Source organism: Miscanthus floridulus, chromosome 2, assembly GCF_019320115.1.
Source record: "Miscanthus floridulus cultivar M001 chromosome 2, ASM1932011v1, whole genome shotgun sequence".
Taxonomy (NCBI): domain Eukaryota; kingdom Viridiplantae; phylum Streptophyta; class Magnoliopsida; order Poales; family Poaceae; genus Miscanthus; species Miscanthus floridulus.
Genome location: NC_089581.1, coordinates 110545577 through 110565338, shown reverse-complemented (window position 1 = coordinate 110565338; position 19762 = coordinate 110545577). Strand labels below are relative to the sequence as shown.

Here is a 19762-nt window from a genome sequence, read left to right as displayed (position 1 = left end):
ATGCTACAAAGGGTTACTTATTTATGTTACATGTCTTGTATCCCACAAGACAACCCTGGTTTACTAGAAAAGCAGTAAAGGAACTATTACTACTCCAAGCTCTCAGTCATCGGCGTCTGTGTCCATACCGGACGAAACCTCATCTTCATCTGAGAAGTACACTAACTCCTCAGGATCCTCCTCCTCTTCTTCATCCTCGACTTCTCCTAGATCTACAATCATTTCTTCATCTGTAACTTCACCATCCCCATGAGGAGGATGAAGTTGAGCGTACAACATGTGGACATTCTCATGAAGAATGGCATTGTCCATCTCTAGGTCTTCTACGTAGAACTCCAACTCATGGACACATTCATTGGCCGCACCCTCTCGTGTCCAGGCTTCATTCCGCAGCTCGGTGTTCTTGGTGATGTCCCTTCGCATTTCTGCTAGCTTTTCTTGATCTTTGGCATGAGCTCGACAAAGAGTGTTGAGCTCCATGGTAAGGTCCTCAATGTTGGTGGGATTGCTCGAAGATCCTTCATCTCCTAAGGTCTTGGAACTTCCTTCACCAAGCTCACGATTTCGTGGTGCCAACTGGTGATGAGGGACTCCGTGAGGTTCGGTGGACTTGCGTGCGGTTATCTTGGTCTTTGCCATAGCCTGAAGAAGTTAGGGTAGGACTATAAGAATAGCTTGAGGATAATGGAGGTTAGCAAGAATGGGATTGACATTACTTACCCAACCACTTCTTAAGGGGAATTATTATGCAAGGTGTTCAAGCATGATGCATGAATCGATCTTACGAATCTAGGTACAAAAGATTCATATAATCAAAAGTACTAGATTTTTAATACATAGGACAAACCTAATCATATTATCTGCCATGAACTTTCAAATAAGATAGGATTGAGGCTAGATCAGAGGTAAGAAGAAAGAAATTTGAACTTTAAAATATCAAGTTTAGTTTCTTTGATCCAAATCAATTTGAAGGTTTTCCAAAGTAACCTACAATGATCTTAGATAGGACCTACTCTAATACTAGCTATGGCAGAACCTCCTAAGAAATCGGGCCCATGTGCATCTATCGTTGTCTCAACAAACCTCTGATAGCGTACATGAGTTCCCAACAACTTAACAGGTTTGTCGGGTGTCCTCGGGAAACCCGAATCATCCACGAATCTTTTCCGAACAGGATCCCAATCACAGACATTGCAGATTACAACAGTTTATTCAAATATATACATCAGAGTAAAATATAGCGGAATTCTTAAGTTTTAATATTACAAACCAGTTGTTTCAAACTTACATAACCATAAGTGTCATACAACCATAGTAGCAGGATAATATTACATTAACTTTATTTATCATACAAACTAGTGCCTTGTCCAAAGGCCATTCATCATTCCTCATCGTCATTGACTTCGAACACAGACATGCAGCAGGGACCAAAACAAGCCTGCGCATGCGACTCACCTACAACAAGGGTTAACAAACCCTGAGTACAAAAGTACTCAATAAGACTGACCCGATGAAAAAGGGGGTGATAGACTTTAGTGATGCAGGTGTTGGGGCAAGGTAAGGATGTAGCAAGATTCAAAAGTTCTTTGCCAAAAGCTTACTATTCTTGATCCTATTTTCAAGTTTTACCCCTAAGTCTTCTTGGTTCATTATCTCATACTAAGTGTTCATATCCCTTGTTCCATTCCTTCTCATTCCATTCCTTTTCTCAAGTTTTAGTAATTCACCAGTCCTACATTGCTTCTGTAATGAATCGAGTCTCCATATTCGTGGAGCACCAGCAATTCAAATTGATTCAAGTCCTAGCTAGGGATTCCTTATCACACGGCATATGTAGAACTTAATCTTGTATATATCAACCTCGCTATCGGATCCTCCTATACTAAGCCATCTCCACGCCACCCAAGAGCACAGCACACCTCAAATCCGGCCACATTCCAGCCACGAGGGTACACGCTACTCCCGCCATCTCTCCACTCCTAGTGCGTGGGCATTCGTCTTAGTATCAGATTAGCCAAAGTAGGCTTACCGGAGTATGTGACCAGTACTACAAAGTGTCTCGTTCAAAAGATCCACAATGAGTGGCCTTTAAGTGACATAGTCGGCAACATTATCCAATATTCAAGATAAGTCACCCAACTAGTCTCTAGTTCATTCTACCTTCTTTCTTTCTTTGGTCAGTATGCCATCTTTGATTGTATCAAAACTTTTACTTTGAAAGCCTACCATAAAGCATACTAAGCATTCTACGCCTTTGTAAATGAAATCATCTTCAAGGATGGTAAACAATTAACAAGGTAGGCAATGCATCAAGTAGGTGACATTTGAAATAATCAACTTAATGCAATAGGTAACATAGGTGATAAACTTTTCAAAGTAAACAAGGTAATGGTTTAATGCATAAACCGGGGCTTGCCTTCGTTGACGATCTCGAGTTCTAGATCAATACCACAAATATCAAATCCCGAGACAACCAGGGATTCTTCCACAACTTGCTCAACTAGAATCGGTTCACTCTCGGATTCTACATGAAATAATAGCACATGCTTCAACATGATGATAATGTAAACATGATGCTTTCATGGTGCATGAAATGTAATAACACCTTGAATTCAACTTTCCTTCACGGTACAGTTGCAAGCCAACAAAACCAATTGACACTAACATCTAGGGTTTCGACAAGTTAACTTACTAATGACCTTTGTTATCACATCAAATGTTATTAAGATTTACTAATTATAAGTTAGGTATGAGCTCAAATAACTAATTAAGGTGCCAAGGATCATCATATGTTACTAACCCAAGGTCAACAATCAATTCCAAAGTCAAACAAACCCTAAATGATTAAGCACTAACTAAGTAAATAATTAATTAAATAATTAAGCCTAAATTAGGTATAAAATCAACTTTGTTCAATTAAGCTCAAAATTTTATGCAAGCTTCCTTATGACAAATTAGTGTACCAAAATAAATTTCATAATTTTTAGGGTTATATAGTGGCCTACAAAAATTATGGAAATTGCATTTATCAATTAATTGACTGAATTTTTAAACACTAAAACTTTATTCAAATTTCAAGATTCATATTTTTAAACCATAATAGAACATGTACAGATGCTACATATAAATTTTTAGAATTTTTAGAGCTGTAATTATTTTCCTATGATTTTCCAAAGTTGCTGCACTATTCAAAATTCAAAAAATAACAAATCTCTCTGTTCTCTCTCACTGACAACTAGTCCCCGCATGTCAGCGACACAACACAGGACACACGGCGGCGCTGCCAGCTCCGGCTAGCAAAATGCGTCGGTGGTGAGGTTCCGACGATGCGGACTGCACTAGCACGATCTACACCACCCCGCGAACCTATCCCGGCCCTCAAAACAGCAGCAGGCGCACCGGAGGGAGCTCTACGCCGGCCATGGCGGCGCGGGCATGGCAGCGCATGGCACAACCCTGACTACGATGCGGTAGAGGCTAAAGCGGAGTGAGCATCATGCTCAGGAGCTCACCGCGAACACGACGGTAGACTCGGTGAAGGCGGAGACGGGCTGGAGCGTCCTGGCCACGGTGAGGTCGGTGGTGGCGGTACTTCGGCCGGCTCCGAGGAAGAAGACGTCGCGCGGTGACGTTGGCCTGCTAGAGGCGAGGCGAGCAGGCCTGGAAGGAGCGGCAGGGCGAGGCGGAGAGGTTGGCAAATGCAATCGGCACGAGGTGCTACGGTGAGGACGAATTTTGCGAGCGCAGCAAGGACACCGGCGGCGAGCAGATGGGACGAAAAGAAGAACGACTGCGGCGGTGCTCCTATTTATCGAAGGGAAGGAGGCGTTCGACATCGACAGCTCCTGAATGAGATCGTCACGGAGATGGCTACGTGCCCTCACGTGAAGAAGCGGTGAAAAACGATCGGCGGCAAGCAGCTGCGTGGCGCCGGCGGCAAGCAGGAGGCGGCGTTCGGCTTCATTTGGATTTTGAATTATTTACAGAATTGCCACTGAGTCCATTTTGCAAATTACTCACAAATTTTCTAAAGAAGTTGAAAATCTCAAAAAATGAAAGTTTCTTAACTTTTCAAACTCTACAACTTTGGTTTAATGAACATTTTCAAATTCTACCGTCATCTTGAAATTTGAATTTGGGGTGCATTTAAGCATTTGAATCATTTCAAAATTACTCCAAATTTTATATGTAAACTTTAAAAACTTTGAATACCAAAGTTGATCCTTATAAAATAAGCTTCAACTTTGCTTTTTGTCACACCCCCAAATTCCAAATGGATTTTGAATTAGACAAAAGGGGCAAAAGGGACTTTTATGGTTTGAATTTGAATTCAAATTTGATTTGTTTACCTTTTTACTTAAATATGATTTTTGACCAGTAACATGGCCCATTTGGGTTATTTGAGTCAATTGACACATGGTCTCACATGATCACATGAAATTTGACCCTTGTGGTCATGATCTTTATTTAGAGTTTTGAATCACATCACATAAAATAACAACTTATGAAATAAAACTTATTTTGTAAATGCATTCAAAATTTTCTACTTTATGAATGCTTTTCAATGCATATGATGATATGTCATTTTTTAATGCTAGGTCAAAACACCAGAGGTGTTACATTAGGGTGCCACTTTGATCCACAAACTCTCAGATTATACTTTTGGCACCCTAATGTTGTTTAAGTATGCCACTTAGGTCCATAACTCATTGAAACATGGTTTTGGCCGACGTGGCGTGGACAGTGTGGCGCTGACTGTGTCCAAGCGCACGTGAGCCGTGCGTGAGCCTGGTTTGGGGCGTGCAAATAAGCAGAGAGGCCACCCAGTTCTTTTCATATTATCCATTTCCCCTCCTCTCTTCTCTATCTCTGTCTCTCTGCCCGAACTCACTCTCTAAGCCATCACCGCCACCTTGTCGATCTACTCCATGGCACCACCAGGGAGCACGTCGTGATCCAATAGGCATGTGGGCGGCCTTCCCCTCATCCTGTGCACTGAATGCGGCGGTCGAATGGTGGTGAGGCGCGTTTCCACGCATCCATGGAGTGCAGGGAAGGTATTCTACTGTTGCTCGGACCATAAGGTGAGTTAGGGTTTGATGATTCAAATCTTTGGCACTTGGATTGCTGTGTCCTTATTGCAATTGTGTTGGATTTGGTTATTTTGGCAGAGGGATGGCAATGGGTGTCCATTTTTCTTCTGGGAAGTAGACTACATCAAGCACATTTTAAAGATGCTGAAGGAAGGCGGCAATGGCACATGTGAAGCCTAGTCTGAAGGAGAATCAAACCTACATCCCTATGCTAGCCTGATGGACAATGCAATGGCCAACAAAGCTCATGGGAATCAAGGGAAGGACCAAGACGTAGTTCGTTTGCTAAATATGATATGTGTTCTCTGTGTGTGTATAGTGTTGGCACTTGTGTTAGTTGTGGTTGTTTAGTTGTGCAAATAAACTCAGTCACAACTGTGTAAGAGTACTCATTGTGTAATATGAACATCAGAAGCAATGTAAACCATCCTTTTAATCTCAATTTCCATCTGTTTCATAGTTCACCTGATAGCAGTAATAGCATCCATATGCACATATGCTGTTTTGGTCAGTTATTCATGTGATGATCTAAACAAAAGACTATTGCCACCATCTCAAACATTGTTCTAGGGCCATGATAAGCTTTACAAAAGATTGTACATCACAATCTAAAGCCTTATGCTAGTGCTAAAGAAAAGCACAGAAGGACTACACAAAAGCACAAAAGGACTTGTCATCTTCTACTGCTGGTCTATAGACTTTGGACATCAGGTCTTCTTCTTCTTAGGGTCTCCTCCCTTCTTCTGCTGACCTTTAGACTTGTCACCCTGCTTGGCACTTCTCTTATATGTTGTTGACCTCCCCAGCTTTGTTGCAGTTGTAGGTGGCAGTGGTGTTGTGGTTGGCAGGTTTGTTCCAATGAATGTAGAGGCTGACATGGGTTCCTGTTGCCTCACCATGCTACTAGTCTATGAAGACTAGAAGAAAACAAGTGTTTGTTAAATGTGATAATAGTAGTTATTAAAGCATAGCGTCCTACCTCTTCTTCTAGCTGTGAAAGCATAGTGTTTGTTAGCTGTGATAGTAGTGGTGTGTTGGTTTTTGGAAAATGAATGGCAACCTGCAAGCATAGATAGTTAGCTATGCAAGCATAGTGTAAAATTGGTGTATTGTGAGTAAAATATTTGGTCAGTCCAAACTACCTGTGTAATCACTGGTTCTTCATCTAAGTTGTCATCCATTTGCTGTGTAGCATCCTCTTCTTGTGTTCTTCCATAGTTTTCCTCATAGGCTGTAGTTTGGGCCTTATTCCTGACTTCCTTAACTGACAACCTGCTTTGTTGTGGCCTTGATCCCCATAGTAGCTACAAGTCATTTGCATTCCATGCTTTGATATTTTTGTTCCACTAGTTCCTTCTAATTTTACTGGTTCTTTCCTTCTATTCTTAGGAGGTCTGCCCACCTTCTTTTCGTACAGAGGAAGAAGCACAACAGGAACTCCTTGGACCTTCTCCCAAATGGACTTGTTAGCACATGGATAGATCTTGGGACCATATGTAATTAGAAATCTTGCTGAAGTATAGCAGTCATGGACCATTGTTTTAGTGGGTATCCTTTAATTCCTTAGGCAAGAAATGGCATGTGAACAAGGTATACCAGTGAGATCCCACCTTCTACAGTCACATTGTTTCAGCCCAATGTTAACTACTAACTGATACTCCCTATCCTGCACCTAGAATATACCATGTCTAGAAGGTGCTACAAAACAAGTGTTGGCAAACTCTAAATTCTTCTGAACTTTCTTCCTAATCTTCGGACAGATTGGTCCCTGCCACACTTCTCCAACCTCTTTCTCCTTGCTGTAGTACCTACTCATTAGTTGGCCCTTGATGTGCTCCAACATACTGAGAATTGGCATTTCTCTAGCATCCAAAATATAGTTGTTGAAAACCTCACAGCTATTATTCAAAAGTATGTCACACTTGCTGTAAGTGCTAAAAATGCCCTCACCCAAGTGTTTGGAGCCATCCTTTCTAGCCACTCATATGCCTTCTGGTTTAGTGCCCTCATTTTGCCCATGTTTCTATTCCATTGATCCACAGTGGTGGACCTAGAACATTTCCATAGTTGTATCTTCGAGTTCTCACCTTTGAAGTGTTGTTGGAAGTTGTTGTACAAATGTCTAACATAGAATCTATGCTCAGCTTCAGGAAAAACTTTGCTGCATGCTGGAATGAGGCCCTGCACACAGTGAAAAAATGAATTAGGTCTAGAACATTAGGTAAATAACAATAAGAGTTACTATAACAGCAATGAATCCTCAAGTTCTCACCTTTTGTTTGTCTGTCATAAGTGTTTATGGATATGTGTTTTCAATTCCAAGGTCTGCCTTCAAAGTTCCAAGTTGCTAGTGACTCAACTTCAACAATTGCTAGAGCTATTAGATAAATACAATCATTAGGATCAATATCTACAGCTGTCAGCATTATCCCCCATACTTGGTTTTCAAGTGATACCCATCCAAACATATTAAAGGTCTGCAACCCTCAAGGAAGCCCCTCTTGCAAGCATCAAGTGACATATAAAGTGAAGTAAAAAGATTACCATTAAGGTTTAGATACAATGTGCTGCCTGGATTGGTCCTTCTTAGCTCTTGAGCATAGTCCCACATCATCTTATATTGCTCTGCTTCATCACCCATTACCCTTTTCATTGCTATTCTTCTAGCTCTCGCAAGCTTTGTCCTAGCTGGTGTCAGATTCCACTCTTTTTGCACTATTCTAGCAAAATTCCCTAGTGTCATCTTCTTATCAGCTCTAAAAGATTCCAAGTACTTATCAGCAAGCCAATTGGATGTGCACCTCTTTAATACCCACTTCTTGTGGCAGTTGTGCTCTCCACAAAAAGTCTTTATCATCATTCCATGAGCCCTCCTATCATCTAAAGCATACAAATTCCAAGGACATCCTTTCTCACATATGGCTCACAGCCTCTTCTTCTCATTCCTTGGCATCTTAATATCCACCCTATGCTTCATACTATATTCTGTAATAGGCTTCCTTAGCAACTCTATAGACTCAAAGATCATTCCTACTTTGAACACTGGATTGACCAAGTCTTCATGCTTGAATGACTTGAAATTGAATGTGACATTGTTTTCAGCATTAGAGTTTGGAACCATTAACCCTTCATCATCAGTTGAGAAATCCTCATCACCTCTACCCACCACAACTTGAGCTCTCTTTCTCTTGGGTACCTTCTTTCCCTTGGCAACTCCTTGATCAACCACTTGGTCATCAACATTATCCATGAATAGATCATCATCTTCATTAGCCGGATCATAATCACTATCTTCAAAATCTGAGTCATCTTCACTAGAATTATACTGCACATTATCTTCATAAGTTGCATCCACATCATCAGGAATATTGTTCATGTTCCTGTTCTACACTCCCACTCTACAGGGCTCATAACCTTGGGCATTGACCTTATTGGGTTTGCCACAATGTCATCCCAATCCAAGCCAACTAGAGAGTCATCATGATCAGCAAATAGAACAAATGTCCTCACTCTACCTACCAGAGAGGCCATCACCAAGGTATCTGAGTCACTAAAAATCAACCTAATGCCATCTGAAATGTCTTTCCCAGGTAAAAGCCAGTACATTCAAATTTGGGTTCTTCAGGTAGTGAAGCATGAACAACAACTCATTAAACCACACTGGAGACAAGTGCCTGCCTCACAATGATCAAAACAGTGAACTTGCCCACCAACATAGGCCCGATTAACTCATGTTCTAGTAAAAAAACCTCCATGATGCATCTCAACTGTGAACTCACCACTATCAGCTCCTAAAATTGGAAAGATTGCTAACAAATTAGGGAAGCTTCATACAAACCAAGCCATCTAACATTATTGGGAGAAATAACAGTTCAATCCCAAACCCTAGATGAATCAAAATCATAAAAGATGGTAAACATTTGCCATTCCGATTCACAACACCATCTAACTATATTCAATGCGAAGACCAAGATTACCACAAAATGAGCTCAAGAGGATTCACTCATCATACACAGATCGGCCTTGCCCTTTTGGCCGCAACACCTCCACCATCGTGCAGATTCACCGTGACCACCACGGAAATCCGCACACCACCGGGCTTCAGCGTCACTCCTCCGCCATGTTGGCCTCCTAACTCGTCGGCGATTGCCTCCACTAGCGACCGCCCCATGTGCTCCCCGTGAGTTCGTGTGTCCGTGACGGCGGACTCGAAGAGGTGTAGTACTGGGAAGAGGATATGAAAAGAACTGGGTGGCCTCTCTGCTTATTTGCACGTCCCAAACTAGGTTCATGCGTGGCTCACGTGCGCTTGGACACAGTCAGCGCCACGCTGTCCATGCCACGTCGGCCAAAACCTCGTCCCGATGAGTTATGGACCTAAGTGGCATACTTAAACAATATTATGGTGCTAGAAGTACGATTTGAGAGTTTGTGGACCTAAGTGGCACCCCAAGATAAGTTCAAGGGCCTACGATGCATTTAACTCGCAATTTTACCTCCGGATTGGGGCAAAAACCGGTGTAAAAGAAAACAGACCTCCTCAGCTCTGAATAAAAATACGGCAGTTGTCGGGCCTATCTCTCGTAGGCTCGCAGCACCGTCTCGCAGCGCTTCTATGCCGCGTGGATCTGGCTAGGCGACAGGCGTGGCTGCCGCCGCCTGGCGTAGCCCCTTGCAGGCATGGTCGGAACCTGCCACCCTGTGGCCAGGTGCGTGGCTCCCTCGCGGGCAGGGCCAGGCACAGCCACCTCCGCCGCCGGCCGTGGTGCCCTTGCAGGCGCGTGTACGGCCGCAGGGGCAGGGGGTGCCGAGAAGAAGGGAGGCAAGGAGGAGGCCGAGGCGCTGGAGGCCCTCTTCACCAGGGATCTACAGCGGCGCAGGATGGCGCTGGTTCCGGCATTCTGCGATGGCTACGGAGTTGCAGGCTTGCAGCACAGGATGGCGACGGTTCCGTGATGCTTTCCTGTGTTATGTCGAATAATTTTGCCGCTTCAAATCCGTCCACTGCATGCTCGTATATTTCCGTTGGAAAAGAAATTTGAGTGCCCAAACAAATTTTCACAGAGGGAAAACATTTACAGAGGTTTTGTTGTGCACAAGAATTTACACTTGTAAACTAATTACAGGTCCAAAATATTACCGACATGCCAAAACAGGGCTAATTATGTCAGAACCAACAAACTGCAGGGTACAGAAGTAGCATCCACAGTATGTTGTTTTAATTTATGTGCAGTGCAGCCCATGGTGATGGTGGTACTGCACGTTGATTTCGTCTTTTTGTGAGACGCTGACCTGCTCCCAATTAATTTCCTTTTCCACGAGATAATAGCACATGATGAAGTGACATCAACCTGCATTTCATAATATGGGGATTAACAGGAAATTGCATGCGTAGTACTACTACAGTCCCACAAAAGCACCTCATCATGAATGCAGTTAAAGCAAAAGCGAGAAGGGGAACCAAAGCAAATCTTTGAACTCGTATTGCTGATTGCAAAGTTGTTATCACAACCTCATCATGTTCACAAATGCAACGAAATACTACTGCAATGAGAAAGAAGGCTATTAAATGAATATGAATGCTTTTGGCAAAAGCAAAATAGTGAAATATACTCGCTAATAAAGCTTAACAGTGCTTATCATACTACGTAGCATAAGTAATTAGTACTGTTGTTGAACTTAAAACAGGATCTCTAGGCATAGAACTAGCATGTCTACTTGCACTTGGATAAACCGTGAGTCCTAGAAGCATCTAGTAGTACTGGATTAGAGGTAGAGTGAGAAAGAGAGGGGTGAAGGGGTGCACACCATCAGCTGCCTTAGAGGAAGATGGGCTCACCATCACAGTGCTTGGCGATAACCTAGTGACAGTGCAGTAGCGGTGTCGTCCGAGGTCGGTGTAGAGGCCGCAAGGCAGCCTGGCGTTGTAGCAGTATCCGGCATGGTGCAGAGGCGGTGGTGGCGCTTCCCGTCGCTGGCAGCGCCCCCTCTGTGATCGGTTAGGGTTTAGGACTGTAGGTGGGGTGTTAGGCGGCTCAGGCGAACCTCGTGCTCGGCGCCCTGGCCCCCACCTCCTAATTATGGCGCTGTGCGACGGGGGCCCACCAACCATATTAGGGTTGGGCGCCTCGATCAGGGCGTAGATCCAAGGGCCCTATTGGTGGAGATCAACTAACATTCTCCCTCTTGATCTCACTTATATCTTAAACTTAACTTACATACTTTCTCTTATTCCCATTCCATCACAGATTAGTGCATAGAGCGTGTCTGATCGTCACGGTCTTTTACCATTAGATTAAACAGCTACAATGCACCTCTCTATTTTGAAACAGATTCTTAACTAGGCCCTTATTGTCCAGGAATCATAGGCTTTCCCTTAAACCCATGCCGGCTATGTGTTCTCTGAACACACTGGGTGGTAAGCCTTTTATAAGTGGATCCACGAGCATCTTTTCTGTTCTTATATGCTCAAGACTAATTATGTGATCTCGGACTTTATCTTTCACAACATAATACTTTATGTCAATGTGTTTGGCAGCACCATTTGACTTATTGTTGTGAGCATAATATACTACTGGATTATTATCGTAGTATAACTTAAGTGGTTTATGTATGTCATCTACCACTTTCAACCCGGGCATGAATTTCTTTAGCCAATTCACCTGCCCTGTGGCCTCATAACATGCTACAAACTCGGCATACATTATGGACGATGTAGTAATGGTTTGCTTTGAGCTTTTCCACGATATAGCTCCTCCTACGAGAGTGAATATGTACCCTGATGTGGACTTTCTTTCATCTCCCGCATAATTAGAATCTGTGTACCCCTCTATGTGCAGGGAATTAGATCTTCTGTACGTTAGCATGAGACCATTCATACGTTATAGGTAACGCAAAACTTTCTTTACTAATTTCCAGTGTTCTATTCCTGGATTACTCTGATATCTGCTAAGCAACCTGGTAACAAATGCTAAGTCGGGGCGAGTACATACTTGAACATACTATAAACTTCCAACAGCTGAACTATATGGAACCCTTTTATTTGATCGATCTCATATTGGTTCCTAGGACATTGAAATTCCTCATATCTGTCGCCCTTGACTATGGGAGCAGGTGATGACTTACAATTTTGCATACTATATTTCTTTAGAACTTTTCTAAGTATGCCTTTTGTGATAGTCCTAAAACCCCCTTTTTTCTATCTCGATGAATCTCTATTCCTAGGACGAATGAAGCTTCACTGAGATCCTTCATATCAAACTTTGAGGACAAGAACTTCTTTGTTTCTAGTAGTAGACTAACATCACTGCTAGCGAGCAAGATGTCATCCACATACAAGACTAGGAAAATGTATTTCCCATTCTTGAACTTTACATAAACGCAATTGTCCTCTATATTTTCTTGAAACCCAAACTTTCTTATTGTACTATCAAACTTCAAATACCACTAAGCTTGCTTTAATCCATAAATGAATTTCTTTAGATGGCATCCCATGCGTTCTTTTCCTTCCACAACAAAACCTTTCGGTTGTGCCATGTAAACGTTTTCCTCCAAATCCCTGTTTAGGAACACCGTCTTTACATCCATCTGATGTAATTCTAAGTCGTAATGAGCTACAAGCGCCATTATGATTCTAAAAAAAACTTACATGAGACTAGAGAAAATGTCTCATTGTAATCTATGCCTTCTCTTTGCGTGAAACCTTTCGCCACAAGTCGCGCTTTAAATCTTTCTATATTCTCTTTGGAGTCATGTTTAGTTTTGTAGACCCATTTATAGCCTACTGTCTTGGCTCCTTTAGAAATTATTTCTAATTTCCAAACTCCGTTGGTTTTCATTGATTTCATTTCATCTTCCATGGCTTCAAGCCACTTGGATGAGTGAGCGCTTCTCATGGCTTCTTCAAATGAGGTGGGATCACCCTCCATTTGAAATTCCTCACTTTCATAAACTTCATAATCATCAGGAATGGCTGATCTCCTGACTCTTTGAGACCTTCTAGGGGCCTCATTAGATGACGCTTGTTCCATATGAGGCTGTTGTTGCTCTTCCTCATGTGTGACAACGGGTTCTATGGGATCCTAAAGGACAGGTTCCTCATGTTCATTCATTATTGCCACAGGAGACCGAACAACAGGTGTTGTTGCTACAGTGTCTTGTACTATTGGTACAACAACAACAGGTAGTGTGAAAAATGGTTCCTAAACCATAGGAGTGGGCATGTATACCCGGTTCTCTTGAAAACTAATTTCTCGCACTACCATGCTCCCCCTGATCATATCATCTGCCAAGAAGATAGCATGTCTTATTTCTACCAACTTTGTTTGTCTGTCAGGACAATAGAAGTGATAACCTTTTGACTTTTCTGGATAGCCAATGAAATGATAGCTAACTGTCTTGGAGTCCAGCTTTCCTATGTTTGGGTTAAATACTTTTGCCTCAGCAGGACAACCCCACACACGTAAATAATTTAGTAAGGGTTCCTTTCCTGTCCATAACTCATACGGTGTTTTGGGCACCGACTTACTTGGTACTCGATTAAGAATATGAATGGTGGTTTTTAACGTCTCCATCCATAAATTTATCGGTAAGGTAGAATAACTTATCATGCTTCTCACCATATCTATTAAGGTATGGTTGCGTCTTTCAGCTACTCCATTCTACTGAGGCTCGCCCGATATAGAATACTGGGCTACTATGCCATTTTTCTGTAAGTACCTTACAAAAGGTCCAGGAACTTGGCCATATGGGGTGTGTCGACTGCAATACTCTCCCCTGCGGTCAGACCTTACTACCTTAATCTTTAAGTTGTGCTGATTTTCTACTTTAGCCTTGAATATTTTAAATTTATCCAATGCTTCTGATCTTTCTTTAATTGGATAAATATAGCTAAAACGAGAATAGTCATATGTGAATGTTATAAATGAATCATAACTATCCACACTCTTCATAGGAAAAGGACCACAGATGTCTGTGTAGATTATTTCTAAAATTACTACACTTCATTTGGCATCTTTCTTTATTTTCTTAACATACTTTCCTTTTATGCAATCTATGCATTGTTCTAAATCTAAAAATTCTAAGGATGAAAGAATTGATTTCTTAATCAATCGCTCTATTCTCCCCCTCGAAATATGGCCTAAACAACAGTGCCATAATTTCGATGATACATCATGTACTCTCTTCCGCTTATTTGTTGCATTCATATACAAGGAAGCATTATCATTCTCAGTATTGACATCATTCACATTCCCAGAAAGTGATAATAAATAAAGCTTGTCTTGTCGGAAGGCAAGACCAACACATTTATTATTATAAACAATCTGACATTTGCCATTACCAAAATGGCAATCATATCCATCGTCATCTAAACATGAAACACTTATTAAGTTTCTTCGCAAAGAGGGTACAAATAGAACATCTGAAAGCTTAAGTAGAAAACCATCAACTAATTCTAGAGAAAGATCTCCAATGGCTTCAACTTGAGCTCCAACTTCATTTGCTACTTTAATTTTTCTTTCTCCTCTTTGTAGGGTCCTTCTCGTATGGAATCCCTGTAATGAATTTGTAATATGAATAGTTGCACCTGAATCAATCCATCAAGTAGATTTTGTATAACTTAAATACAGGGATTCATCTATGAATGTAATGAAATCCTCACCTCTCTTTAGCAGGCTCTTTAGGAAGTCTAGACAATCCCTCTGGTAGTGTCCATGCTTCTTGCACCATTTGCACTGATCCTTCACAACTTGAGCACTGGAGTTCTTCTGATGGTGCTCAGTCTGAGGGGCTTTCCCTTGAGGTTTGGCATTCTTATTGAAGTTCTTTTTCTTGTCCTTCACAAGGTTAGTAGAGTCACCCTGTAAGGACTTCAACCTTTCCTCTTATTGAACACACATTGCGATGAGCTTTTTTATGTCTCACTTATCGGGCTGCATGTTGTAGTTAACAACAAAGGTTTCATATTCCTTTGGCAAGGAAGCAAAAACCAAATGAATCAGGAACTCATCCTTGAGCCCCAAATCCATTGGCTTCAACTTCGAAGCCAAGTTGCTCATCTTTAAAATGTGCTCTTTGGTACCGCCACCAGTATATTTCTCATTGAACAATTTCTTGATCAATGTACTAGCATAAGCCTTGGAAGAGCTAGTGAACTGACTCTCCACCTTCATAAGGTACTCAGTGGCGGTATCACAGTCTGGGATAGACCCCCTTATAGCATCTGAAATAGTAGACTTGGCCACCATCAAGCACTCGCGGTTCGAGATGTCCCACTTCTTGCGCTCGAGATCATACTTCATGTGCACTTCTGCATGATCTCGCTGCCGAGCAGTGAAATCAGCGTCTGACTCTTTTTCTTCCCTCACCGGGTCCACTGGCTCAGTAGGACATGGGGAGGTGAGCACTAAGTCATTCTCGGACAGCGCAAGTGCAAGCTCATATTTCTCTCGCCATACCCTGTAATTGCCCCCTTCTAGAGGTGGTATGTGCCTGATGAATGCCATTGGGTTGAGTCCTGAAAAACATCGTCAGAGATAGTGAGAAAAAATATATCATTATAATTGAATGCTTTAATTTAACATTGATCAAAATTAAAACATACAATATTCTTATACACTAATTCTATATCACCATTGGGCAGAAATAGAATTAATGCATGAAAAACTTATGATTAAACCTTATAATATTGCTATTATCAATGTTGGTCAGAAAAATAACAATATTATAATTTACTAATTAAAATTGACTACTCTTCGAATTAAATTCTCCCGTTCGTTCGAATTTAATTAGAAGATCATTAACTTTAACATTGCAGCGGAAACATAAAAAATCATTATCTATTTTTCAGAAGCATTAAACTTTTCTCAACTATTCTATGAAAAATTATCCCATTGGTTAAAATTTTAACAGACTTATTAAACTAGACAAAATTCATCGAAATCTGCTTCTGAAAATTAAATAAACTTGAAACTTTATTTACTGTTCATTCTGGCCCGGTCTGCAGCAATACTAACCGGCCCAGCAACAACAGTGCGCGGCCCGAACTAGCTGAAAAAGCGAAATCCGGCCCGGCCTGCACTGTGTGCGCGCGCTGTGCTTCCCAGGCCGCAACCTGGGCTTGGGCTGGCAAAGCCGCCCACCGCGCATGCCCGCCTGGGCCGAAACTTGGTCCAGTGACTCTCGTCCGTTCATCCAGATCCAACGGCTAGGTGACGATTTCGCTTGATCAAAACCGCCCGGCTGGCCGACGCCCTAAACTCTAATTCATTTCACATTCTTCCTTTCTCTCTCTTCTCCACTCTCCTTCCTCAATGTAGCAGCAGCGAGCGGCGACCGAGCGAAAAGGGAGAGAACATGGCGCCGTTGCCGGCCCCTTCGCCGGCGCACGCGCTCCCCACGCGGGTGAGCGCGCCACTGTCGAGCGGACTAGCGGCGGCCCCCTTGGCCAGAGCTCGCACAACTCGGCTACCTTCCTGCGTGCCGGCGAGGCGGCAGCACGGTGCACGGAGGGGTAGGCCCCTTCTCCTCTTACCCTTTGTCCTTTTCCTCATCTCCTTTTGGATTTTCTTCTCTGTTCTTCTCGGATTTCATCTGATTGGGGATTAGGGTTAGGGTTAAGTCAAGTTAGGATTAGGGTTTGACTCACTGGAGTCACTATTCATCTTCCCCAGCGAGTTCTTCGTGGGTTTGAGCTCGGATTCGGGTTCTTCTTGAAGCCGAGTCCTTCTTCTTCTTACTCCTTTCCTTCACCCTGTTAGGGTTAGGGTTCGGTGACCCTCTTTTAGATCCGAAAACCGAATCTCTCTCCTTCTAGCTGCTACTCGGTTTTCTCATCCTATAGGCTAGATCTATACCTAGTGAGGCGTATGATACATTGTTGAACTTAAAATAGGATCTCTAGGCATAGAACTAGCATGTCTACTTGCACTTGGATAAACCGTGAGTCCTAGAAGCATCTACTAGTACTGGATTAGAGATAGAATGAGAAAGAGAGGGGTGAAGGGGTGCAAACCATCGACTGCCTTGAGGAAGATGGGCTCGCCATCGCATTGCTTGGCGATAACCCGATGGCAGTGTAGTAGCGGTGTCGTCCAGGGTCGGTGTAGAGGCCGCATGGCAGCCCGGCGTCGTAGCAGTCCTCCGGCGTGGTGCAGAGGCAGTGGCGGCGCTTCCCGTCGCTGGCAGCGCCCCCTCTGTGATCGGTTTAGGGTTTAGGACTGTAGGTGGGGTGCTAGGCGGCTCAGACGAACCTCGTGCTCGGCGCCCCGACCCCCACCTCCTATTTATGACGCTGTGCGACGGGGCCCACCAATTATATTGGGGTTGGACACCTCCGATCAGGGCATAGATCCAAGGGCCCAATAGGCCGGTGGAGATCAACTAACAAGGCATGCATGTGGTAGCTAGCTAGCTAGCTTGACCATCCTCTGATTTCAAAGGTGGTTTAGAAACGTATGGATCTCAGCCTAATGATCGATATCGTCCAGATGTTCCTACAGGCGCATAATACTCTGTCAGTTAGTCAAGATCTAGCTAGCGAGGGCTTTGGAAAAGGAGGAAGCAGCAACCGTGGCCAACTCAAAGGGTGTTAACAATGACTGGACAACAAACAAAGGGTGCCATTTTTTTTTGCTTGACTCTGCTGCTTCCGTGGAAAAAGGAAAAAAAAACAAAAGAAGGAACAAGGCCGTGGAGAAGAACAAGCTACTGCAATGGGGGTACCCTATGCTGCGTGTACAAGCAAGGAATAAAGCAAAGGGAAACCACATGTTAAGGTTAGCAGACCCCAACTCGTACGCTTGTGTCTCTAGATGGATCATCCTCATCACTGGGTGCTGAAGAACAAAACCGGAAAACCCCTCTCTGCAAGGCAGCACAGGAGATGGATGGATCATGAGCTCGTGCTCGTCTGATGCAGCAGCCTTGACAGTTGTTTACTGTTGGAAAGGGTGCTCATCATATGCATGGTATGGACGCCCGCAGCAGTCAGTTCGCAGATGCTGATCTTTCACTTGCCATGATGAGATGATGCGTAGCAGCGTGACAGTTCATCTCTCTCACATGTGACGCTTTTGGAAAACCAGGGCCTCCTTTCCTTTGCCTATGCAGCCGTAGCATGGGGAGCTACGACTACGAGAAATTATCTTTTAGAGGTGGTGATGAAGTGATTAACACCATGTTTTCTCGTGAATTACTCTGTAGTAATAAGCTGAGGTGGTCTTAGAGTGTTGCTGGCTGGCATGTTATACTGACACCCGTTGGCCATTGCTACATATATATATATATACACCATCATTACCGATTTGTGGCTACGAACCGACAGTGATAACCTGTTTTGCAGAAAAAAAAACATTAGATTAATATAAATTTTATATCAAAATTGTAGAGTTTAAATATATCTAAAACTTTGTAGTTGACAACCTTTTAGTTTGAAATAGTTTAGAAGTCCAAATATTCATATATATTCAAAATTGTATAGTTAAAAGAATAGCATCAGCTATATGTGCGCAGTTCAGCTGTTATGCGCGTAGAGGGGGACGTTAATATTGAGGTCTGGAGTTTGAGTCCTGGAAACACATATTTTCTGATATTTCACCATTTTACTCATTCTTGATGTTTATAGTTTATTGAACAGATGATGATTGGTATTGATCGCATAGTAATTAATAGTACTAGTCGTCTGGTACACATAATGCACCATATACTCTATTTGTCCCAAAATAAGTGTCGTTATGAGATACGTGCTGATCAAACTTGAGTCCTGGAACACATATTTTCTGATATTTTACCATTTACCATTCTTGATGTTTATAGTTTATTGAACCAGTGATGATTGAGTAATGATCGAATAGTAATTAATAGTACTAGTCGTCTGGTACACATAATGCACCATATACTCTCTCTGTTCCAAAATAAGTGTCGTTATGAGATACGTGCTGATCAAACTTATTAAGTTTGACTGTGTTTGTAGAAAATATTAGTAGCATCTACGTCTCCAAATAAGTTTATTATAAAAATATATTCAAAGATACATCTAATGATACTAATTATGCACCATAAATATTAATATTTTCTTATATATATTTGGTCAAAGTAAAAAAATATTTTACTTCTTTGGAAGTAAGAATGACACTTATTTTGGGACGAAGGGAGTACGTTCACATAGGAATGTACATGCCTTGTACATAGATTTTTTTAGCTTTTGGCTAGGCCCCTTTGTAGGGGACCATGACGCCTAAGAGGGGGATGAATTAGGAAACTTAAAATTCTAACTCTAAACTATGGCCTCTTTTTCTAACCCTAGCAAAACCTATGCAATAGATAAACTATCTAAATGTGCAACTATGGTTTTTCTAGTGTATTGCTATCTCTACCGTAAGAAGGAGTAAAACAATCAATGTAAATGCGGAAGCTAAAGAGCAAGGTAGAGATATGCAAACTCCCGACGACGACTCCAGTATTCTTACCGAGGTATCGAGAAGCGCGCAAGCTTCCCTCTAGTCCTCATTGGAGCCCCTCGCAAGAGCCAAGCTCTCGGTTGGGTAACTCTGTGGATAGCCTTGGGCCTTCCCCACGCACAAGTGGGTCTCCAATGTGTCTTCCAGCAAGCCTCTCTCGGATGCTCCCCGCCGTCTTCACTATCAAGTTTCTGGCCAAACCGCCGCAGG

The 19762-nt window shown here is 42.5% G+C and overlaps 1 protein-coding gene across 1 annotated transcript; it reads right to left on the bottom strand.

The window, feature by feature from the left end:
* Positions 1–15013: 15013 nt before the first annotated feature.
* Positions 15014–15598, bottom strand: LOC136536862 (uncharacterized). Its single transcript, XM_066529016.1, has one exon. The coding sequence runs from the start codon at positions 15596–15598 to the stop codon at positions 15014–15016; it is 585 nt and encodes a 194-aa protein (XP_066385113.1).
* Between the last annotated feature and the right edge of the window lie 4164 nt (positions 15599–19762).